Genomic DNA, 25,516 nt, shown 5'->3' with positions numbered 1-25,516 from the left:
TGGGTGTGGAGCCTACAATCAATCAATCAATCAATAGGGCAAACAGATATCATGTGCCTCTGAATAGGATAACCTGAGAAGGACAAAACATCATTCCTGTTGTATTCCACTCAAAACATTTATAACCTGAATCTAATCATGAGGAAACAATATCAAATAAACCTAAATCAGAGACATTCTGAACAACTGGCCTTTATTTTTCAGAAGTTTAGTATCTTTATATTTATTTCAAGGATTTTATTTGTTTGAGAGAGCAAGAGAGCACAAGCAGGGGGAGGGACAGAGGAAAAGGCAGAAGCAAACTCCTCGCTGAGCGTGGAGCCTGACACCAGGCTCAATCTCAGGACCCCAAGATCATGACTGAGCCAAAGTCAGATGCTTGACCAACTGAGCCACCTAGATGCCCCCAGAAGTTTTAGTATCTTTAAAGATAAATGAGGGACGCCTGGGTGGCTCAGCAGTTGAGTGTCTGCCTTTGCCTCAGGTCATGTCCCTGGGTCCTGGGCTCGAGTCCTGCGTTGGCTCCCCACGGGGATCCTGCTTCTCCTTCTGCCTAGGTCTCTGCCTCTCTCTGTGTGTCTCTCATGAATAAATAAACGAAATCTTTAAAAAAAAAAAAAAAAGACAAACGGAAGGCTGAGAAATTATTATAAATGGTAACTAGACATGGAAACTAAATCTAATTCATGATACTGGACTGGATCTTATATGAGAAACAAAATAATGCTACAAAAAAACATTACTGGGACAACTGACAAAATTGGAATATAGAATATGGAGTCAATATAAAGCTTACTGAATCATTTCTAGTCCTGACAAGATGAGATAAGCACATGCTACCCTATTCTTCCTGCTAATTATGAAACAAACAAACCTGGACAAAACCCATAAAGCCACTGAAAGAAGACGGAAAACTGAAGAAAATACAAACTGGCTAGCGACCTTGAGCACTGAATTCCCTGGGATTTTGTTTGCTGCCAGTATATCCAGGCCTGGGCACAGGAGTCCCAATCCAAAAACACCAATGGGCAGAGACCAAACGGCTCAAAGAAAAGCCTACTTTCTGTAGCTACAGGACCAGGAAAGAAATCTTCCCAAAAGAGAGCATGTTGATCAAACCTACCCTACTCAAGGCAAACATCTCAAAAAGTCTGCTCTTCTATCACCCCCTTTTGCTCCCACTGTCTCCTATCCTTGCGAGACCCTGCTGGATTCCCTAGCACTCCATTAAAAGCTAGGCTGCCATTGCATCCCTAGATAAGCTGCATTTGGGGAGGATATGTTGGCAAAAACTCCATCCTTTTTTTTTTTTTTTTTATTCGTGAGAGAGGCAGAGACACAGAGGGAGAAGCAGGCTCCCTGCAGAGACCTGAAAGCGGGACTTGATCCCAGGACCCCAGGATCAAGTCCTGAGCCAAAGGCAGACGCTCAACCACTAAGCCACCCAGGCATCCTTAAAAACTCCATCTTTTAAAGAGTTTGGGTTCTCATTTCTGTTGGTCCTCATTTCTTTATCCCATAGGGCAATCAAAGGTCTTTTTGTCTAGGCTAAGCAAATGTCCTCACAAAAATGGCTTTCCCCAGGGTGCCTGGGTGGCTCAGTCCATTGGGTGTCTGCCATTGTCTGGGGTCATGATCCCAGGGCCCTGGGATGAAGCCTTGCATCAGGCTCTCTGCTCAGCTGGGATCTCCTTCTCCCCTTGCCTCCCCCCAACTCATGTTCTTTCTCTCTCACTGGCTCTACTCTGCTCTATCAAATAAATAAATAAATTTAGAAAATGGCTTTCCCCTAGAATGCCTGCCCAGATTTTCCTTTCATTTTGAATCTATTCATTACTCCTTTGTCAACTCTTAGATAATACAGTAAAAGTTTCTTCTTAGAAGTTTAAAATAATCTTTTTTTTATTTAGATCTTTTCAATAAATGAGTTTGTGATAGGGCGCCTGGGTGGTTTAGTCAGTTAAGCGTCCAACTCTTAATCTCAGCTCAAGTCTTGGTCTCAGGGTTGTGAGTTCAGGCCCCACATTGATCCTTGTATTGAGCCCTGCACATTGGTCCTGGGATCAGGAGTCAGACGCTTACGGGGCTGAGCCACCCAGGTATCCCTTAACTAAATTTCTATGCTTGGTTCTCCCAGAAAAGGAAGGCCTAGGCAACTAATCAGCAGTTCCTTGTTTGACACAAGTTACCTGACCTGGCTCTGAACCATCCCTTTGCTTCATATGAGGACAGTAAGTAACCTTACAGTAACCAGTCTACTTTGAGAATTTCTCTGTGTCTGCTTCCTTGTATTTATGTATTTCATTTTGTACAGTTCCTTGGCCAGCCTTTCTGCTAGATTGAATGCTGCCCAATTCATGAATTGGTGAATAAAAGCCTACTAGACCATTAAATGGTGGAAATTTTTCTTTTAACAGGAGGGAAAGAAGTTTTACAATGTGAGAGATAAAGAGAGAAAAAAAATATGGAAGGTGTTATTGTGCAGTCAAATGCTCTACCCCTGAGCTATACCCCCGAAAGGTGTTATTGTGAATTATGAATATTGGATTTCCTTGTTGCTTGATTGGAATTACTATCAACTACTTTTGATTCCTGAATTATTCCTTTATAACTGGAACCCCACACATAAATTGGATCATGTAGAGCTTTATATACAGATTATATAAATCAGCTATTAGAGTTAACTAAAGGCATTTAAATAACATTTCCACTGCTTCCTTGACAATATCCCTCCCCACCCCTCAAACCCCCTAAAACCTACTCTTCTTATAATTCTTACCAACTGACCACTCTCCAACTCTTCAGTGAAGATTTAGGAAACCTTGTTCACACTCCTCTTTTATACCAAATGTAAGACATAATCCTAGATTTCTATAGCCACAGTACATGGCCCATCTAACATGGCTTTGTGACTGGTTTGCCTAATTCAGTGACCTTCGCCTATTTTCAGCAATGTGTTGAAGCCAGTTCATTCCAGCTCCTAAGAGGTGATTGTTTGCATCTTTCTAGGTCCTCACTCAGTAACATGTTGGTAACTTGAAATTAGCCATGGTGGCAGGATCTACACAACAAAAATCAACAAATGCTACAAATCAGGGAAACTTTTTTATTTTTGAGGACCAGTTTAACAGCAATGACTGTCTCTATCCTGTTTGAACCTCACAGACAGATCTAGACACAACCTAGGGTTTGGTCATCAGCAGGAACTGTCCCACACCAGAAATAAAAAACTTCAATTGTTCATTCTCTAACCACCCCCTCAACTCTCAGCTTTCAAAGCCCTATTCCCCTATACCTTCTCTTCAATAAAACACAGATCTTCAGGCCCTATTCACATATTCTCTCCATACATCACAAAGGATGTATGTAGAAAGGATTCCAGCTGAATATACTCAACTGTTTCCTTTGATCATCTGTTAAGAGAAGGACTAATAAACTACTCAACATTTATCAATTATCTCCTGGAGTAACATAGGGTAATAAAAATCCCATTTTTTCAAAAAGCAATCAAAACTTGCTCTTACCTTCATCACAAAATGTTCATGGTAACTTATTTTTTTATTTTTAATTTTTTAACTAATGACCAGTGTGGGGCTTGAACTCACAACCCTGAGATGAAGAGTCACCTCCTCTACTGAGACCAGCCAAGTGCACCTCTTCTGAAAGAAAGAAAGAAAGAAAGAAAGAAAGAAAGAAAGAAAGAAAGAAATCTATTATCATTATTATTATTATTATTACTTTTATCAAAAAGATAAATCAAACAGCCAGGCAACATCATGCAGGAGGGTTTGAGTCAACATTCCCAGCAGGAAATTGTATCCAAATACATGTCCTTATAATCTAAAAATATGCATGGTTGCAGGGATAAATGGAGGAAGGCTGGTGTATTGGTTTCCTATCACTGCTGTAACAAATTACCACAAACTCAGTGCCTTAAAGCAATATAAATTTGTTATCTTACAGTAATGTAGGTTGGAAGTTCTACACAAATCTACCAAACTAAAATCAAGGTGTGGACAGAGATGAATTCCTTCCAGAGGTTTTAGAGGAGAATTTATTTTCTTGCCTTTTCCAGCTACTACAGGCTGCAATGGTATCTTCTTCTCTTTCCATATTCATATCAGGGATGAATCTGTTTACATCTGCCAACAGATTTAGAATGGTTTCTTTTCACTTCGCCTTTTCTCTTTCAGATGTGCCCTGTATCAATAGGCTAAAAGAATGCAGATAACTTTGAAATGTCATTTAAAATAATAAAAGAAATACATCACACACATATATACATAGAATGAGACAGACAGACAATGGATTTCTAATGAAAATAGTTATTCAGTCATACAAATATTCTCATGAGGAATGTCATTTCAGAAACCATCCTTTCAAGAGAACTTTGAGTAGAAGTGTCTGCTTAAATACTAGGATAATATTGTGATGGTCAGGGCATTGCATAAGGACTAAGATACTTCTACCACAACAATTCCCAAAAGAGATTCGTTAATTGGATTTGAGAAAAGCGAAAATAGCTATTTTGCAATAAAAAGTGGCATATGTAAAAACTTGCTTCGTCATCCTATATATAAATAGCTAATTATACTCCTATGCTGCCTTGAATACTAATTGCTAGGGAATGGCAATATCTCCTTGTTCTAAAGCTAGTTTACAGTTTCAGTTCTATTTCCATGTTTTCTGTCCTCTTTTGTCTTAGGAGCACAGCCACCAGGATTGATGAACTTAAAGTCAAGTCAAAATAACCCAATTGAAGCACAGAAAGAAAAAAAAAAATTAATTTTTAAAATTTTGCATTCAAGACATGTGACACACGCTCACTGTTTAGTCTCTAGGTCTGGGGTAATCACTTAAGATAACCAAAGTATATTATTAAAATACAAAAGAAAAAGATAATAATAAAATAAAAATACTTAATTCAAAATAAGTAATAAAGGAGAAATTAAGAAACCATATTAGTTAGGGGTCTCCAGAGAACAGAATAAATAGGATGTGTGTGTATATGTAGGAAAAGATTTTAAGAAACTGGTTCATGTAATTATGGATCCTGGCAAGTCTAAAATCTATACGGTAGGAGCAGCAGCCTGGAGACCCATGGAAAAGCCGATGTTGTGATGCAATGTTGAGTGAAGCAATTTGCTTCACTCAAAGTCCACAATTTTAAATGTTAATTTCACTCAAAATTACCCTTATAGAAACATTTAAATATCTGACCAAATATGTGGGCATTGTGGGGCCAATCAAGTTGGCCCATAAAATTTAACCATCATAGGGAAGAAAGAATTAGGTGGGGAAAATAGACAATAAACAGCAATATGGTAGACTTAGATCCCACTGTAACAGAATTAACTTTAAATATCAATAGCCCCCCCAAAAAAATATCAATAGCCTAAACATTCCAATTTAAAAACAAAGAGTATAGATTGACCCTTTGCTTCATATGAGGACAGTAAGTAACCTTACAGTAACCAGTCTACTTTGAGAATTTCTCTGTGTCTGCTTCCTTGTATTTATGTATTTCATTTTGTACAGTTCCTTGGCCAGCCTTTCTGCTAGATTGAATGCTGCCCAATTCATGAATTGGTGAATAAAAGCCTACTAGACCATTAAATGGTGGAAATTTTTCTTTTAACAGGAGGGAAAGAAGTTTTACAATGTGAGAGATAAAGAGAGAAAAAAAATATGGAAGGTGTTATTGTGAATTATGAATATTGGATTTCCTTGTTGCTTGGTTGGAATTACTATCAACTACTTTTGATTCCTGAATTATTCCTTTATAACTGGAACCCCACACATAAATTGGATCATGTAGAGCTTTATATACAGATTATATAAATCAGCTATTAGAGTTAACTAAAGGCATTTAAATAACATTTCCACTGCTTCCTTGACAATATCCCTCCCCACCCCTCAAACCCCCTAAAACCTACTCTTCTTATAATTCTTACCAACTGACCACTCTCCAACTCTTCAGTGAAGATTTAGGAAACCTTGTTCACACTCCTCTTTTATACCAAATGTAAGACATAATCCTAGATTTCTATAGCCACAGTACATGGCCCATCTAACATGGCTTTGTGACTGGTTTGCCTAATTCAGTGACCTTCGCCTATTTTCAGCAATGTGTTGAAGCCAGTTCATTCCAGCTCCTAAGAGGTGATTGTTTGCATCTTTCTAGGTCCTCACTCAGTAACATGTTGGTAACTTGAAATTAGCCATGGTGGCAGGATCTACACAACAAAAATCAACAAATGCTACAAATCAGGGAAACTTTTTTATTTTTGAGGACCAGTTTAACAGCAATGACTGTCTCTATCCTGTTTGAACCTCACAGACAGATCTAGACACAACCTAGGGTTTGGTCATCAGCAGGAACTGTCCCACACCAGAAATAAAAAACTTCAATTGTTCATTCTCTAACCACCCCCTCAACTCTCAGCTTTCAAAGCCCTATTCCCCTATACCTTCTCTTCAATAAAACACAGATCTTCAGGCCCTATTCACATATTCTCTCCATACATCACAAAGGATGTATGTAGAAAGGATTCCAGCTGAATATACTCAACTGTTTCCTTTGATCATCTGTTAAGAGAAGGACTAATAAACTACTCAACATTTATCAATTATCTCCTGGAGTAACATAGGGTAATAAAAATCCCATTTTTTCAAAAAGCAATCAAAACTTGCTCTTACCTTCATCACAAAATGTTCATGGTAACTTATTTTTTTATTTTTAATTTTTTAACTAATGACCAGTGTGGGGCTTGAACTCACAACCCTGAGATGAAGAGTCACCTCCTCTACTGAGACCAGCCAAGTGCACCTCTTCTGAAAGAAAGAAAGAAAGAAAGAAAGAAAGAAAGAAAGAAAGAAAGAAAGAAATCTATTATCATTATTATTATTATTATTACTTTTATCAAAAAGATAAATCAAACAGCCAGGCAACATCATGCAGGAGGGTTTGAGTCAACATTCCCAGCAGGAAATTGTATCCAAATACATGTCCTTATAATCTAAAAATATGCATGGTTGCAGGGATAAATGGAGGAAGGCTGGTGTATTGGTTTCCTATCACTGCTGTAACAAATTACCACAAACTCAGTGCCTTAAAGCAATATAAATTTGTTATCTTACAGTAATGTAGGTTGGAAGTTCTACACAAATCTACCAAACTAAAATCAAGGTGTGGACAGAGATGAATTCCTTCCAGAGGTTTTAGAGGAGAATTTATTTTCTTGCCTTTTCCAGCTACTACAGGCTGCAATGGTATCTTCTTCTCTTTCCATATTCATATCAGGGATGAATCTGTTTACATCTGCCAACAGATTTAGAATGGTTTCTTTTCACTTCGCCTTTTCTCTTTCAGATGTGCCCTGTATCAATAGGCTAAAAGAATGCAGATAACTTTGAAATGTCATTTAAAATAATAAAAGAAATACATCACACACATATATACATAGAATGAGACAGACAGACAATGGATTTCTAATGAAAATAGTTATTCAGTCATACAAATATTCTCATGAGGAATGTCATTTCAGAAACCATCCTTTCAAGAGAACTTTGAGTAGAAGTGTCTGCTTAAATACTAGGATAATATTGTGATGGTCAGGGCATTGCATAAGGACTAAGATACTTCTACCACAACAATTCCCAAAAGAGATTCGTTAATTGGATTTGAGAAAAGCGAAAATAGCTATTTTGCAATAAAAAGTGGCATATGTAAAAACTTGCTTCGTCATCCTATATATAAATAGCTAATTATACTCCTATGCTGCCTTGAATACTAATTGCTAGGGAATGGCAATATCTCCTTGTTCTAAAGCTAGTTTACAGTTTCAGTTCTATTTCCATGTTTTCTGTCCTCTTTTGTCTTAGGAGCACAGCCACCAGGATTGATGAACTTAAAGTCAAGTCAAAATAACCCAATTGAAGCACAGAAAGAAAAAAAAAATTAATTTTTAAAATTTTGCATTCAAGACATGTGACACACGCTCACTGTTTAGTCTCTAGGTCTGGGGTAATCACTTAAGATAACCAAAGTATATTATTAAAATACAAAAGAAAAAGATAATAATAAAATAAAAATACTTCATTCAAAATAAGTAATAAAGGAGAAATTAAGAAACCATATTAGTTAGGGGTCTCCAGAGAACAGAATAAATAGGATGTGTGTGTATATGTAGGAAAAGATTTTAAGAAACTGGTTCATGTAATTATGGATCCTGGCAAGTCTAAAATCTATACGGTAGGAGCAGCAGCCTGGAGACCCATGGAAAAGCCGATGTTGTGATGCAATGTTGAGTGAAGCAATTTGCTTCACTCAAAGTCCACAATTTTAAATGTTAATTTCACTCAAAATTACCCTTATAGAAACATTTAAATATCTGACCAAATATGTGGGCATTGTGGGCCAATCAAGTTGGCCCATAAAATTTAACCATCATAGGAAGAAAGAATTAGGTGGGGAAAATAGACAATAAACAGCAATATGGTAGACTTAGATCCAACTGTATCAGAATTTACTTTAAATATCAATAGCCCCCCCCAAAAAATATCAATAGCCTAAACATTCCAATTTAAAAACAAAGATTATGAGATTGAATTTAAAAACACAAAGTTTTGTGTTTAAAAACACAAAGCTCAACTATATACTGTTTATAATAGATATGCTTTTTTAAAAATTTTATTTATTTATTCATGAGACAGAGAGAGAGAGAGAGGCAGAGACATAGGCAGAGGGAGAAGCAGGCCCCATATAGGCAGAAAGGCAGGGAGCCTGATGTGGGACTCAATCCCAGGACTCCGGGATTCACACCCTGAGCCAAAGGCAGGCACTTAACCTCTGAGCCACCCAAGCATCCCTACAATAGATAGGCTTTAAATATAACAACACAAAATGGTTGAAGAAATAAAGGGAGAAAAATTGCAATGCAAACACCAGCTGAAGGAAATGTGATTTTAGCTATGTTGATATCAAAGTAGACCATGAGATAAGTATTACATGAAATAAAGAATTAAATTTCATAGTGAAATTTTTTTTTCATTTTTAAAAAATAAAGTTTATTAGATCATAATGTTATCTGAATTTACCACCTTTGTCAAAAGTCAACTCAAAGCTTCCAATGTAGTCTATAATTCCTTAATCAAAGTCAGCAACTTAGGGACAGCTTCAGCATCTACAGTCGACCTTTCACTAGCCAGGCAAACTTCCCAAAGTAATCGTAGTGATTGAGTCATCTTCTCAAATTCTCTTGCTTTTCTATGTCCCTTTTGAATAACCTCCTCTGGAAGATTAGCAAGCTTTGCTGCATTAAAGCCAAAGCTTTTAGGACGAGCTCCCTTAATGAATATGGAGGAAGGTAATAGTCTCCTGGCTAGGATCCTCACATTCAGTTTCTACCATGCATGCTATATGGCCCAGGCACACTGCAACTTTTTGAGAATAATCTTCTACTAACAAATGGTAGTGGGTAGAAAACTATGTACGACACTTTATGTTCTCAGCAAGTTATTTAACAACTGCATTTGCTATTGCTGTTCCATCAAATGTTGCAGTACCTCTCCCTAATTCATCCACAAGAACCAGAGAATGTGTGGTTGCATGCGTAAGTATGCTGGCAGTTTCACTCAATTCAAGAAAAAATGTACTTTCACCTGACATAATGTCACCTGACATTATTCTGTCTGAGGCACCAAGTCTAGTAAATACTCTATCAATTGGTGTGAGCCTACACACTTCAGCAGGTACGTAACAACCCGTCTGGGCCATTACAGCTAATAGGCCAGCCTGTCTCCTGAGTGTAGACTTGCCCCCCATGTTAGGTCCCATAACAAGCACACAATAAGCTTTGCCATTTTCCTCCTCCTCTTCCTCACAGCCTATTAGAATGCCATTGGGTATAAAGTCATCTCCAAAAAAAGTCTTCGTAATGCAGGGATGACCGTGATTCTCTAAGGCCTAAGAAGGGAGGAGTGCCTTCTTCTGGCAACAAAATTACTGGATGACACATAGGGCCATCACTCCCTTGACTATAGTTAGCCAGGCACAGTAAGACATCTGATACTGCGATGCACTCAACAGCAGACTTGCCAGTCCTTGTAATTTTTATCAAAGTTATAAAATAATCGCCTCATACAGTCCTTCAATGATATATCTCTCCGTTCTTCAGCATTTATCAGATTAGCCAACTTCTTTTCAATAGTTTTGGTCCAGTATCGTTTACAGCCCTTCTTGGTAGATTTCAACTCATATTCTTCTGGCAAATTACGAGTGATGAAATTCTCTGGAATTCAATAGGAAAATAAAAATCTTAAATTTGTGTGCCAATTGTTTCACAATTAGAAAGTTACTGCTGACAGAACTTATAGAAAAATCTATCACCACAAGTGCAGATTTTAACACACTTTTCTCAGTAACTTACAGAATAAGCAGGAAGTCCTGAGCCCCAAAATCTCAATCAACTTAGCCCTCATTGCAAGGAGAGGACAACTGAAATTTCTGGAAACCTGACATGGTCTAAGAAGAATCCTTTGTACAGAGTCCCCTCCACAGGACCAGCTTCCAGTCCTCTCCCTTTTCCAACACTGTTAAAATGATGAAATATTGAGAAAAAAAAATTATGCATTGCTGTTGCGACACAGCCACCAATCTCTGGCAAAGGGGATATAGGTGGGAATGTTATTTGGCAGCTTCCAGGACTTTTCCTTAAGAAATAGGGCTAGGATATGCATTTTGTCTAATTCTTTGTCCTTCGATTAATTATGCTGCCTCAGATGCATCTCGGATCATGAAGTCCTAACAGAGAAGCTGACAAACTCCCTATCACCATAGAAAGCTGTAACTGGCCCTTAACAAGCCTACTCAAGACTTTAATGTAGCAGGGAAAAAAAAAACTTCTATCTCTATTAAGCTGTCTTTTTAATTTTAGCCACTCTTCTAAGTGTGTAATGGTATCTCATTGTGGTTTGGATTTGTATTTCCCTAATGGCTAATGATGTTGTGCATCTTTTCACGTGCTTATTTGCTCTTTGTGTAACTTTTTTTTTTCTCTTTGTGTAACTTCTTAAGTAAGATGTCAATTCAAATCTTTTGTCCACTTTTTAATTGGGTTGTTTCCATGCTATTAATCCTTCACAAGTTTTATATATCAGTCCTTTATTGGATATGACTTACAAATATTTTCTCTCAATCTGTGACTTGTCTTTTCATTATCTTAACATTGTCTTTCAAAGAAAAAGTATTTTTAATCTGATAAAGTTCAATTTATCAAACTTTTTCTTTCAAGGGCCATGCTTTTAGTATCATATCTAAATCTTTAACTCGAGTTTAAATTTTTTTTCTCCTGTATCTTCTAGAAGTTTTATAGTTTTAGCTCTTATATCTAGGTTTATGATTCATTTTTAGTTCATTTTGCGTATGGTACAAGATACAGATCAAAGTGCACTTTTTTAGGCAAATGGATCCAATTGTTCCAAGATCATTTTTCGAAAAGACTACCCTTTATCCACTGAATTGCCCTTCTACCTTTACAAAACAAACAAAAACAAAAACCAAATTAAAAAAACAAAAACATATTTGTGTGTGTGTGTGTGTGTGTGTGTGTGTGTATCTCTCTGGACTTACTATTCTATTCTGTTGATTTTTAATTTATTTTTATGTCAATATCACATTATGTTACTGTAGCTTTATTTTTTATGAATCATAAAATTTTATTAAGATACTGGAAACATTCTTTTCACTTAATAAATGATTTTTACATTACATCAATAGGCATTTATAAAGATGTCTGTGACTTTTATACAACATTCAATACATAGTTAAGCCAGCAAATTTTTTTTTTAAAGATTTTATTTATTTATTCATGAGAGACACACAGAGAGAGAGGCAGAGATACAGGCAGAGGAAGAAGCCGGCTCCTTGCAGGGAGCCTGATCTGGGACTCAATCCCAGGACCCCAGGATCATGCCCTGAGCCAAAGGCAGACACTCAACCCCAGAGCCACCCAGGCGTCCCTAAGCCAGCAAATCTAATATTCAACTACATTTTTTTCCCTTTATGTGATACATACAATGAATACAATGTCAATTAAAATTTCTGCCTGAGCATATGTTTCTCTTAATCCCCTGTGTGCTTCCTCGAGATGGGACTAAATGAGCCAGACAGACTTGGAACTTTTTTCAAAGCAATTCTTACTGTAACTTTAAATAAATCTTGAAATCATGTAGTATTAATCTTTCATCTTTGCTACTCTTTCTCAAAGATGTTTTGGCTATTCTAGGTCCTTTACATTTGTATATAAATTTTACAATCAGCTTGTTATTTATAGAGATGATAGTACTTTTCCCTCAAACAAACTTTACAAAAATAAAATGAGGGCAGCCTGGGTGGCTCAGCGGTTTAGCACCACCTTCAGCCCAGGGCGTGATCCTGGAGTTCTGGGATCGAGTCCCACGTCGGGCTCCCTGCATGGAGCCTGCTTCTCCCTCTGCCTGTGTCTCTGCCTCTCTCTCTCTCTGTCTCTCATGAATAAATAAAATCTTTTTTTAAAAAAAATAAGGTATTTCTTTTAAAAAAATGAAAGTTATTTGGCACCTTGTAATAAAAATGGGAAAACAGTAGTGTAACTCAATTGTTCTACTATGATTTTGGGGTAGTATGTCACTCCTACTCCTAATTTTTACACACTCATAGGAATTATCAAAACTTCACATTAGAAGAATATAATATTGCTTGATCTACATAGAAAGTTAAAATCCACAAATTTTTACCATGTCCGGTAAAAGAGAAAAACCCAAATCCATTGTAAATCCCAGAAGAATTAATGTCTCCAAAATGAATGTTTGCACTAGTGGCAGAATGCTTGTACGTTAAAGAAGCTATTGCAAAAAAAAAAAAAAAAAAAGCAGGAGCAGTTCACTAGCTGAACATTTCATAAAAGTCCAAAAAGAAGAGCATGGGGGCTTTAAAAATGATCCAATAAGACAGAGCTCTTTACTTTCTTGATTAATAAGATGAAAACACAATGTGGATTTCATCAAGCACTAGAAAAGCACTAAGAAAATGATCCCATCAAAAGCAAAGACTTCAGCAAATGTGAAAATCATATTTTGGGTAATTCTTCTGTGATATTCTTAAAATAGGTCAAATTTTTTTCATTCTTATGTATCTATCTCATCAGGAAAACATAAATAAGAATCCCATTGTCTATCCTAAGGCAGATCATGTATCTCAAGAATTCCAGGGAAAAGCTTTCATAGAAGTTGAAAGTGTGTCCCAATTACATATTAGTCATAACAGAATAGGAGAAAGCCCAAAGATCATCTAGAAGTTTTCAAACCAGCCTGCATATTAGAATCTCAAAGAGAACTTTAAGAAATACACATGACTGGGTCGTACCCCGAGTTCTGATTTCTCTTAACTGGTAGAAGAAAATTCTAATGTGAAGACAAAGTTGAGAAGGACTGTCCAAATATTTTCTTTTATATATGATAAAACTGAGGCAAAGAAAAGGTGATTTTCTCAGGAATGCAGCTAGTAAGTATTAGCAAGAGAATGTAACATTTACAAAGAATTATTTATTGATGCTTACATTACCCCCAAAACATGGTGACTTAAAACAACAAACATGTATTATCCAACAGGATTTTGAGAGTTCTTTGAGTGATCCTGTTCAGTATCTCCTGTGGCATTGCTGTCAAGCAATCACCTGGAGATGCAATCATCTGAAGGCTTAACTGGGACTGAACAACAACAAAAAAAACACAGAAGGCCTAAGTTGAGAGCAGGCCTCAGTTTCTTGCCACAGAGGACTTTCCCAAACTCTGCTTGCTATGTCCTCATGAAAGAGCAGCTGGTTTACCCAAATGAATAATGCAGGAGAGGGAACAAGGAGGAAGTCATGAAGCCGTCACGATCTATTGACATCCCTCCACTTCTGCAGTATTCTACTTATTAAAAGCTAGTGATTAAGTCCAACCCACACCCAAGAGCAGGGAAATTTGCCACCACTCTTTGAAGGAAACAGCAGGAAAGAATTAGTGGTTGGGGCACCTGGGTGGCTCAATAAGCCGAGCATCCAACTCTTGGTTTCAGCTCAGGTTATGATCTCATGGGTCAAGGGATTGGCCCATGTGGACTCCCTACTCAGCAAGGAGTCTGCTTCAAGACTAACTTAGCTTAACCATAGCTTAAACAACAAAAACATTCTTCACACATCTGGAGGCTGGGAAGTCCATCATCATGGTGCCCGTCAATTCAGTTCCTGATGAGCATCCACTTCATAGCTTGCAGTATCCTCACATGGCAAAGAGAGCTCAGGTCTCTTTCTCTTAAGAATACTAATCTCACCATAGGGGTCCTATTCTTGAGACCCCATCTCAGTGTAATACATCTCAACAGTCTCACTTCCAAATACCACTACATTAAGGGTGAAGGCTTCAATCTTTGAATTTTGAGGGGACAAATTTCAGGCTGTAGCAGTTATCTTTCATATCTATATGCTAATATCTTTCCTTTAAAACTACATCATTTTGATAAAAATTTGTTTTTTTTCCAATTGCCAACAATGCTGTGATAAATACCTTTATATATGTATATGTATCTTTATGTATATTATAAATATTTCTGTAGGATAAGCTCCTACAAGTGAAATTACTTGGCCAAAGAAAGCATACACTTAAATTTTAGATAACATCAAACCACACTTCAGAAAGGCTGTAAAAATGTATACCTCCTCAAAAAGGAGGAAACACTGTTTCTGTAGTAACTGCCACTTTAAACATTTGTATCAAAAGACTTCAGGTACAGTTGAACATTGAAGCCGATGAAGGGGAACAATCTCCTGCATAGTTGAAAATCCACATATAACTTTTGACTCCCCAAAACTCTGACTACTAATAGCCTACTTTGACCAGATGTCTTACTGATAACATAATCAGAACTCAGGGTATGACCCAGTCATGTGTATTTGTTAAATCAACTGTTGATTTAACATATTTAGTAGTATTATATACTGTATTCTTACAATAAAGTAAGCTAGAGAAAAGAAAATGTTAAGGAAATCACAAGAAAGAGAAAATATATTTATAGTGCTATATTGTATTTTTATTGTATTTTTTAAGGTGATTTTTTAAAAAAAAATCTGCATGCACCCAAGCAGTTCAAGCCTGTTATTTAACTGTATTTCTATTCTCTTAACAGATGGCCATTCTCAGTCTTCATTTTACCTGATCAATCTAACTTTTCACATTGTCAATTACCCCTTCTTCCACAAAGCACTTTCTTTACTTGTCTTCCAACGCTATATCCTCTCTTGCTTTTCTTTTTTTTTTTTCTCTCTTGCTTTCTTTTTTTTTTTTCTCTCTTGCTTTTCCTCATAACACACTGGACTCCCCTTTGTCAATCTTTCCTCTTGGTTCCTCCTCATCTTCCTGAATTTGACCATTCTCTTGGTCAAATCACATGCTATCTTTTGGATTTAAATACCATATCTCCAACTGGATGTCTAAAAGGCATCTAAAAACATCTAAAGCTACATTCATGATCTTAACCTAAAAACCTCATTCTTCCACAGTGTTATTAATCTTAATTCAACTCAGTAAATTGCAACTTCATCTTTACAGTTGCTCAAACCAAATCCTTTATGTCCCAACTTTCTCTGTTCTTTCAGATTTCTGCTCAGGACAGATCCTGCCTCCCACCACCATTCGCTATATTCTTAGTTTGCCTCTTTTTAAAAAATGCAATGTCTCAATATATGAAATTAGTGTTTCTTTAATTGATCGTGTCCTCCACAAGAATATGAGTTGAGATAGGAATTTAGCTGGTTCACTACAGTATCTCTAGCACCTAGAGCAGTTTTATGTAGTTGTTGACATACTGATCACTCAATAATTATTTGCTTAATAAATAAATGAATTTTATAGGTCATACATAAGTATAACTGAAAATCAGGCTGATGAAGTGGCAAGGCCAATAAATTTAGAGATAAAGCATCCAGGATAGGGGCTTAGCCTAGGCAAAGCTATGATGCTTTAGGCAATTTATCCTTCAAATTTCCTCATCTGTAAAATGGTATTTATGCCATATTCCTCAGAAAATGAGATCGTTGATACAGCATCTCTTTGGATTGCAATACACAAGTTCCACTACCTGCAACATCTAGGAAAAAATATGCTTGAATTCTTAATTTCACCTACTCAGGTACAACAATTTGAGTGTACATCTTCAGAGTCTCGTCTGTTACACTGTATCTTCAAATGTCCACTTGAGCAAACTTTGAGAATAGTAAAGGCAATTACCAGGAAAAAAAAATCACATCACTAATTGCATTATGGTGATTATTGTACGACTGGGTAAATATGCTAACAATCATTAATTGTACACGTAAAACAGGTGAATTGTAAGCCTTGTAAACTACATCTCAATAAAACTGTTAATAAAAACCTGCAAATAGAGAATGAATGAAATTCAGTAAGTAAGCTCTGCAACGGATTAGGTCATCCTAAAACATGGTTTATGAAAGAAACACCAGTATTTGGTCGAGTCCAAAGTGATCTGAACAACCCAGCTTCAGAACTCTATTGGGGGCACGTGCGTGGCTCAGTGGTTGAGCCTTTGGCTGTCTTGGTCCCGGGATCCTGGGATAGAGCCCCGCAGGGAGCCTGCTTCTCCCTCTGCCTCTGTCTCTCTGTGTGTGTCTCTCATGAATGAATGAATAAAATCTTAAAAAAAAAAAAGTCCTATATTAGGATAACAGTGCAATAAGAACCCAGCCAGGCTCCTCCAGGAAAGAAAGCAAACTCCGAAGCCTGCAGTGCCAGTCCTCACAAGCACCGCACCTGCCCCCCTCCTCCTGTCCTGCTCCCCAAGCAAAAGCCCCGTTTCACTATGCAGAGTCGGACGCCTGCAGGAAGGGGTGTCCGCCCATGCTGGTCACTTAGCATCCAGTTTCCGCAAGGCCTGCTGTCCTCTCCAAACCCAGATCTGCGCCAGGGAGCTGATAAAATCTAGGCTTGCAGAGCTGATTCCCCACACTGACGGACCCGCCGAGGTCACCCCGGGTACTTGGAGCCACAAGGCGCTCCGGATCAGAAGGGCCAAAAACAGCGCGCTGGCTCCGACTGTGGCCGAGCAGGCGTCACCTGAGGTTTTAAGACGGTGCCTGACGCCACCTGGGCCCTCCGACTCGGGGATGCGGGCGCCACCGAGAGCTTGCCGGGGCGGAGGCCGGGCTAGAACTCTCCCGGGCCAGCACAGCGCGCTCTCGCGAGAACGCCCACGCCGCCCGCGTCCGCCCAGCCCGGGAGGCGCGCCCCGCTCCCGCTCCCGCTCCCGCTCCCGCTCTCGCTCTCGCTCCCGCGCGTTACTTGTTCTCCCGCGAGACCGCCCCTCGGCTGGGCTGGAATCGCTGGGTTCCACCCCTCGTCGGCGGCTTCCCGCCCCCCCACGGAGGCGCGATCAGAAACGGGCCTTCCACCAGCCAATCACGTCTGCCAGCGAGTCACCACCAAGGTACCCTGCGTCTTTTTCGCCCCCTTCCGTGTTCAGCGACGCTCGTCAACCGCCGCAATTCTGAGCCTCTTCCGTCCCCGCCCCCAGAGCCGCCCGAGCGCGGCTGGCTCGACGGGGCGCAGGCGCAGTAGCAGGCGCAGTGGCGCGTACTCGTTGACCCGTCGCTTAGGCCGGTGTGGGCGGTGGCGCGCGGCCCGGGGTCGCACCTGCGGTTTGGCGGCGTCGGTTGTAGGATCTTTTTTTTTTTTTTAATTTTTTTTTAAATTTCTTATTTATTTATGATAGTCAGAGAGAGAGAGAGAGGCAGAGACACAGGCGGAGGGAGAAGCAGGCTCCATGCACCGGGAGCCTGATGTGGGATTCGATCCCGGGTCTCCAGGATCGGGCCCTGGGCCAAAGGCAGGCGCCAAACCGCTGCGCCACCCAGGGATCCCCGGTTGTAGGATCTTGACCAGGAATCCTGCCCAAGCACGTGGTCTTGGCATAAGCAGCCGCACTCGTCGCTAGGGTGTGCTGGGCCGCAGGCGAGGCTTCAGAGTAGGTTTGTACGGGTCCTAATGGCCCCTCTTTTGCGGAAGGAAGGAAATGCGCCCTATCTGGGACACGCCAGACAGGCGAAGACAGAGGAAGTGGCTCTCAGCCTTTCAGGCCTGAAAATGGCACCTTGCAGTTGAGGAAACGGCCCCCAGACAGAAAGTGTCTGGCTGTGCCTGATGGCTCCTGGCCTGGGGCAACAAGCTCCATTAATCTGACCCGAAAAATGTTTGTGCTAGGGCAGTTGGGGCTTTCTGAAACCCCAGAGTCACAGGCCAGAAATCCAGACCACATTTCCTAATTTTGAGGTTTATTTTAATATTTGAGTTCAACCCAGGACTTGACCAAGGGTTATAAGGCTGGTTGGTTAACAGCAGATGTGCAACAAGTAGTTCTTATTTTTCACAGGCTTCCTGCATGCTCAATGGAGCCCCTAAAATTTACCATTTCTCTATTTGCCAAATCCTTAGTCCTCGGCCTAGAGTCACTTTCTAGTTTGGCCCGTAAGAAAATTCATTCCAGTTGACCTCTCCCTGTCCCACAAGTGAAGGAGATCTTACCGCGTAACTAGCAGATCTTATTGCGGTATTAACTTTGCTTTAGTCATTTGGGCAGTTTCCAGTTTGGAGCAATTATGAACAATGCTGTTATGAATAATTTTATGTCTTTTTGTAATATATATGTATATACACACACACTAGTATAAATATATATATATATACAAATATATATATAAATATATATGTATACGCATTTCTTTTTTTCCCTGAGCTGAAACCAAGAGTCAGAGACTTAACAGACTGAGCTACCCAGGTGCCCCATATATTTACATTTCTATTAGGTAGGTATATGTATAGGAATAAAATTTCTTGTTTATAAGGCATGTATGTATTCAATTTGGGTAGCTGTGAATTATGGTCAGCAGAATAATACTTCCCAAAGAAGTCTATATCTTGATCCTTGGAACTTGAATTTTAGGCTACATGGCAAAAGGGAATTAAGGTTGCTAATCAACTGACTTTAAAATAATTATTCTGGATTGTCCAGGTGTGCCCAGTGTAATCACAAGAGTACTTAAAACAGGGAGAGGGAAGCAGGAGGAAGGGAGCTGGAGAAATGGCAATGTGTGGAAGACCAGAAGGGCCTGATGTCCCTGGTTTGGAAGGTGAAAGGTGTCAATGAGCCAAGAGTGTAGGCATTTTCTAGAGTTTGGGAAAGGCAAGGGAATGGATTTTTTCCTCTCCGGAAGTAGCATAGAGCCCTGCCAACACCTGGTGACACTTCCAGAAATGTAGGATAATATTGTTCCAGCCACAAAGTTTGTGATAATTTGTTACAGCAGCAACAGGAAATACACTGCCCGGGGATCCCTGGGTGGCTCAGCGGTTTGGCGCCTGCCTTCGGCCCAGGGCATGATCCTGGAATCCCGGGATCGAATCCCATGTCAGGCTCCCTGCATGGAGCCTGCTTCTCCCTCTGTCTCTGCCTCTTTCTCTCTCTGTCTCTCATGAATAAAGTCTTTAAAAAAAAAAAAAAAAAAAAAAAGGAAATACACTGCCAAAACTGCTTTCCAAAGTAGTTTTATCAATTCATAGACTTAAGGTGCTTTGAAAAAAAATATCCATACCTCATCCCTACACCACGTTAAACTGAATTGGAATCTCAGGATAGTCCCAGAAAAAAAAAAAAAAATTAAGTTCATTAGGTGATTCTGATACATCTGAAAATTGACAACTGCTCATCTAAAGTTTTAAATCTAAACCCAGTTTTCATCATTGAAGAACAGTGTGTCAGTAATTTGGCGACAGGATTGAAAGCAGTTCTAGTAAAGACTGTTCCACATACTGGAAGAGTCCTTCTTCCTTGTCTGCTCCAGAATTAGCATAGCTAGGGGCCACAAGAGCCCACTAGAGCCCATGGTTGTTGCACTGGAGCCCACTGAATCTTCCAAGGGGATGCCCTTTGAGGTCCTAAGAATTTTAGATGTCAAAAACATTCCCTGTGCATGGGATTGGATATCATCTGGTTCATTAGGATATGTTGTAGCTGGCCTTGGACATTTTTGGTTAACTAGTAGAATTAGAAGATCATGTGATGTTGGAGTAGGAGGATTGAACTTCATGACTTTAGGATGCTGATCCTATTGTATATAATTATGTAAAGCTAAGAATCCAGGAAAGAATTGCCGGAGAAGAAATTAAAAATAAGATTTTACATGAAAGTACCCACCTTGATCCTGAAAGAAAACAAACCAATGATAACAGCAGCAATTGAGCCATCTCAAGCACAGAACGCCCAAATACAGCTCACTGAGGTTAGTGTGAACAAAGCTGAGCTCAATTACATTAAACATCGTATGTACCATAAGGCTTTCAATCAAGTAAGGTATGTGTAAGTTTGAAAAGAAAAAATAATATAGCTCACCTTTTACACTGCTCCATGGTTGGACAATCAGTTCCTATTAACACAATTTATGAAGGAGTATTAAGACTAAGTCCTCTTGGTATTTACAGATTTTTTTCTTTAATGTGTTTATAAAGAGGCTGTTTCAGAAACTGCCACACCTTGGCACTTTTACATTTGTGGAAAGCTTGACTCCAGGAACAGGTAGTATTTGCACTTCCTCAAAGAAGAGCTCTAGAAAGCAGAGGACAGCTTGCCTGGTTCCTGATGTAGTACAGTCAGTCCCTCCAGCTGTGTGTGCTCTGTGAGGCTGCAGCAGCAACCGACCTTGGGCCATGGCCCTAGGGGAATCCTGAACACAGAAGGTGCTTCTTACTGCTTCAGCAGGTTAGGCAGCAGGTGGAAGCTCTGGCCAGGGCTGCCCTACCTTTCTCCTTTTGTCAGGGATGAGGATGCTCTTGAGAGCAAAGGTGAGTGAGCTGCATACGTTGCAACCAGGGAGCCTGGAGTCAACTTTCCAGGTATTGATACCAAATACGGACTCCTGCTTGGCAACAGATTTATAAATCCTGAGAAGCCCTGGGCAATTTCCTTCAAAGAGGATGTTATCAGAAAGAATGAAGAGTGATCCAATATTGAAACTATTGGTGACAGTTCAAGTATTTTCCTGACAAATGTCAAGTATCACTGTTTTCCCTTAAAATTTGAAATACTCTGTGGCATGCTGGGATCCCTGCAGTACACCAGAGTGACTTATCACACTGCTTGAGAAGACAGTTGTGACCATTGAAACTGAACAATTCTCATCTTGTCCTTTACTGAGTATTTAGGATATTCATTTTCTCTAAAGTGCAACTTCTGTAAGCTCCAGGAAAACCTGATACCTCCCACCTTGCAGCTTCTAAAACTAAGCCCCACAGGAGATCTTTTCAAATAACCACAGCAGGCATTTAGTGTCAATAGGCCTTTCCAGATTCTGATTTGTTCCTACAGAGGACATCTTGGAGAAGTCTAACACTACCTTGGAAGAGGAGCCAATTTCAAATGAAATAAATAAGAATTATACTATTTAAAAAGTAACTTGTTAAACTTAGAGATTAAGTTAGAAATACACTGTCAAACACTAAGTACTAAGAAAATAAAAAAACACAAAACAGTCTGTTGCACTTTTATAAGAATTCTTACTTTCCTACCACTCAACATTTCATATCTGACTTTCACACTCTCAGTTAATCAAATAGATGAGACAGATTCAAATTATAGAACACAACTTTACCTGGATTTGTAAGGATGTATATCCCAAAATTGTTCATTTTAGAAATAGTCTGTTAACTATAAATATTCCAACTAAGAACACAAGTTCTGGTTAGTATCCTACTCAAAGTAGTAGTAATAAAGATATTGTATATATTATAAGTAACAAGACTAGACCATAAATAAATGTATAGAATAAGATAATGACAAAGAAAAGTTAAATGCCAAATATTTAAATGCCAAAAGTTAAATGCCAAATATCAAGACTAGACCATAAATAAATGTATAGAATAAGATAATGACAAAAGTTGGGATCCCTGGGTGGCGCAGCGGTTTGGCGCCTGCCTTTGGCCCAGGGCGCGATCCTGGATACCCAGGATCGAATCCCACGTCAGGCTCCCGGTGCATGGAGCCTGCTTCTCCCTCTGCCTGTGTCTCTGCCTCTCTCTCTCTCTGTGTGACTATCCTAAATAAATAAAAATTTTAAAAAATTAAAAAAAAAAGAAAAGTTAAATGCCAAATATCAATGCATTTTATTCATAATGTAGCCAATTCAAGATGTTGGAAGACATGTCTATATCTTCTGTGTTCTTGCTGACAGCAATGTAGACCAAACTTTTTTTATTCATTATCCTGTCTAGTCTTACAATCAGAAGCAATCTTTGATTTCTTAGATGCTTCATAATCTTGTATAACAAGCCTTAGGTGATTGATGATTTTCTTGTCAGCTGTTCTCACGTTAAATCCCAACATCTTCATAATAGTTTCTCGAAAATCAGAAAGCTACAAAGAACCACCCAAAGCACAAGATATATCATTCGTTTTGGTCACCTATTTATTGTGTACAATGAAATTGGTATCCGAAATGTAGTCTTATTAAACATTTCTTTATGAAATGTAACATTCTACATTCAAGTTTTATTTTTAAGCTAGAAATATGGTCTCTCTATAACAAGAACTCTTTATTTAAAATGTCCTTTTCATTTTAAGATTTTATTTTTACACTTTATAGAATAAACCTAATTTTATTGCTGCTTGTTTTTCATCCCTAAGGAAATTCCTTTTTGGAGTTTGGATTTGATGTATGGTAATAGTAGTCCCCTAAACATCTCTTTCCATTTCTCCTCCAAAAACCATAGTGATCTTCTAAGGAAAGGAGTTATAACCACCCACAAATCATATCTAAAGCACAAGTAGAGAATATCACAGACTTCAGTTTGTGGAAAATAAATATCCTAAACCAGTAGAGGCAGCTCCTGAGCCCACACTGGAGGATGCAGCTGGTTTCCAGTGGTATCCCAGAAATAGGACAAAGCATAAATGGGGAAATACTAAGAAGTCTAAGACCTGGTGGATAAGAAAACTGGCAAGTGCAAAGGAAAAGAAAGGGGCTTTGAAGCAATGAGACCAATAATTTTTAGAGAGCTAGTGCCCACAAGTGAGCTGGAGAAGGAGCAGAGAGGGGAGGGAGAGGGAGAGAGAATCTGAAGTGGATTCCATGCCCAGTGCAGAGCCCAACTTGGGGCTCCATCCCATGATTCCAAGATCATGACCTGAGCAGAAACCAAGAGTCAGACACTTAACCAACTAGCTACCCAGGCACTCCCAAAAATGGCAGTTCTGAAGGACAGGGTTTCTGAGGAGAGAGGGAGATACTTAGAAAGGTGAGGTGTTCCTTGGAGGTTTGGAGATAAAGGAAAAGAAAAAAGCAAACTGTGGAAAAGAAGGTACTTCTATAAACAAGAACATTGCAGAAGCAGGCATCACATAACTCCCCACCCCATCACAAAGGCTTGACAAGATACACTTCAGAAACTGCACTCACTGTGCCAACACAAGAGGGTAGTATTGAGTTAAGAAACCAAGTAAGTAAACCCTGCCCTGTAACTACCCTAAAGTGAAAACACCTGAAATTGAGAGGGGAGGGCAATTAAAAGGATTTTAAAGTGAATGGATAAATGGCAAAGACTATCTTTCCAAATTTCTTTAAGAAGAAAATAGCTAGGGGATCCCTGGGTGGCAGAACAGTTTAGCGCCTGCCTTCGCCCCAGGGCATGATCCTGGAGTCTCAGGATCAAGTACCACATCAGGTGCCCTGCACGGAGCCTGCTTCTCTGTGTCTCTGCCTCTGTGTGTGTGTGTGTGTGTGTGTGTGTGTGTTACGAATAAAACATTTTTTTTAAAAAAGAAGAAAATAGCTAGTTAAGTGATGAAAATACTTCCCCTCCCCCCCAAAACTGCCACAGAGCAAAAGAAACATGTTTGACACAATACCTGATATAGATTAAATTTAGGAGCACCTGGGTGGCTCAGTCGGTTAAGCATCTGACTTTTGATTTCTGGCTCAAGTCATGGTCTTGGGGTCATGGGGTTGAGCCCCTCCATGGGCTCCACACTCAGCACAGTCTGCTTGTACCTCTCCCTCTGCTCCTCCCTTGCTTACACATATGCGCACTCTCTCTCAACTAAATAAATTTTTTTAAAAAACATTTTCAAACAAGGATTTGCAGACATTGTAGGGGGCAGGAACACCTTTACTTTGAATCAGAAATATAGTAATTCATAATACAAATGGACAGGAGTGCCTGGGTGGCTCGGTTGATTAAGCCTTTGGCTCACATCATGATCCCCAGGGTCCTGGGATTGAGTCCTGCCTTAGGCTCCTTACTCAGTAGCAAGCTTCTCTGTCTCCTCCCCATTCATGCTCTCTGTCACTATCTTTGTTTCTCAAATAATCTTTTTAAAAAGAAGATAAAGGGCAGCCCGGGTGGCGCACAGCGGTTTAGTGCCTCCTGCAGCCCAGGGTTTGATCCTGGGGACCCTGGATCGAGTCCCACATCGGGCTCCCTGCATGGAGCCTGTTTCTCCCTCTGCCTGTGCCTCTGCCCCCCCCCACCCGTGTGTGTCTCTATGCATAAATAAATAAAATATTTTAAAAAATAAAAAATAAAAAGAAGATAAAAATGGACAACAAAAGATATCTAATATGCCTCATAGATAAGGAAGATGTGATGGTTGAACTCAGGCAAGAACAAAGTCCTCTTAAGTAAAGAGTCATCTACAGAGTACCCAAAGGAGAAGAGAGCTGACTGAAAATATAGTAAGGGATATTGAGAAGAGTAAAAAACAAGAATATAAATATGGGGAAGTTTAACAAGAGAAAAAATATCATGACTTTGCCTCAAGAATCTTTTAAGGTAATTGGCTAAAGTTACATATTTCTTAAGCAACTGGTAATAGAGATGTGGCATATAATTCCACAGTACCCCCAAATTATCAGCCTTTTTAGAATTCTCTTCAGAGGCACCTGAGTAGCACAGTAGGTTAAAGCATCTGACTCCTGATTTGGCTCAGGTTGTGATCAGGTTGTGAGATTGAGCTCCACATGTGGCTCTGAGCTCAGTGTGGAGTCTGCATGAGCTTCTCTCTCCTTCTTCCTGTCCCTCCCACTCATTCTTTCTGTCTCAAATATTTTTTAAAAGTCTCTTAAAACATCTGCCTTATAAATGTAGTGAAAATCTAGGCAAACTTAGAAGCACTATCCTCTTTTCCTAGAAAATGACTCAGCCGCAGACACATGGTTTCCTTTGAACTTCCATTCTCTGACATTTTTTCCTCTTGTCATTGGTTAATCAGAGGATGTATATGCAAACCAAAGCTAAGATAATCACGTATGCCATCCCTTGCTACTGTAGATTCACCAGGAATAGACATTTGACCTTAACTGGGCTTATAAGATCCTTTCCTGGGATTCTCTCTCCTGTTACAGAATCTCTAAACATAAAACAACCTGACACACACACA

The 25,516-nt window shown here is 39.3% G+C and overlaps 1 protein-coding gene and 1 pseudogene across 1 annotated transcript in view; both read right to left on the bottom strand.

The window, feature by feature from the left end:
- Nucleotides 1-8,866: 8,866 nt before the first annotated feature.
- Nucleotides 8,867-17,461, bottom strand: LOC121492530 (annotated as a pseudogene).
- A 92-nt stretch (nt 17,462-17,553) lies between these two features.
- The window catches only part of LOC121492529 (coiled-coil domain-containing protein 170-like), a 44,819-nt gene continuing 36,856 nt past the window's right edge, over nt 17,554-25,516 (bottom strand). The window contains exons 9-10 of the mRNA XM_041757795.1: nt 22,360-22,495; nt 17,554-17,756 (exon numbers count right to left, since the gene is read on the bottom strand). Coding sequence (XP_041613729.1) covers nt 17,554-17,756; nt 22,360-22,495 — 339 coding nt within the window. The remainder of the gene's footprint in view (nt 17,757-22,359; nt 22,496-25,516) is intronic.

The sequence above is a fragment of the Vulpes lagopus genome, chromosome 6, assembly GCF_018345385.1.
Source record: "Vulpes lagopus strain Blue_001 chromosome 6, ASM1834538v1, whole genome shotgun sequence".
NCBI classification, from domain to species: domain Eukaryota; kingdom Metazoa; phylum Chordata; class Mammalia; order Carnivora; family Canidae; genus Vulpes; species Vulpes lagopus.
The sequence above is the reverse complement of the archived record's forward strand: the minus strand, read 5'-3'. Positions and strand labels throughout refer to the sequence as shown.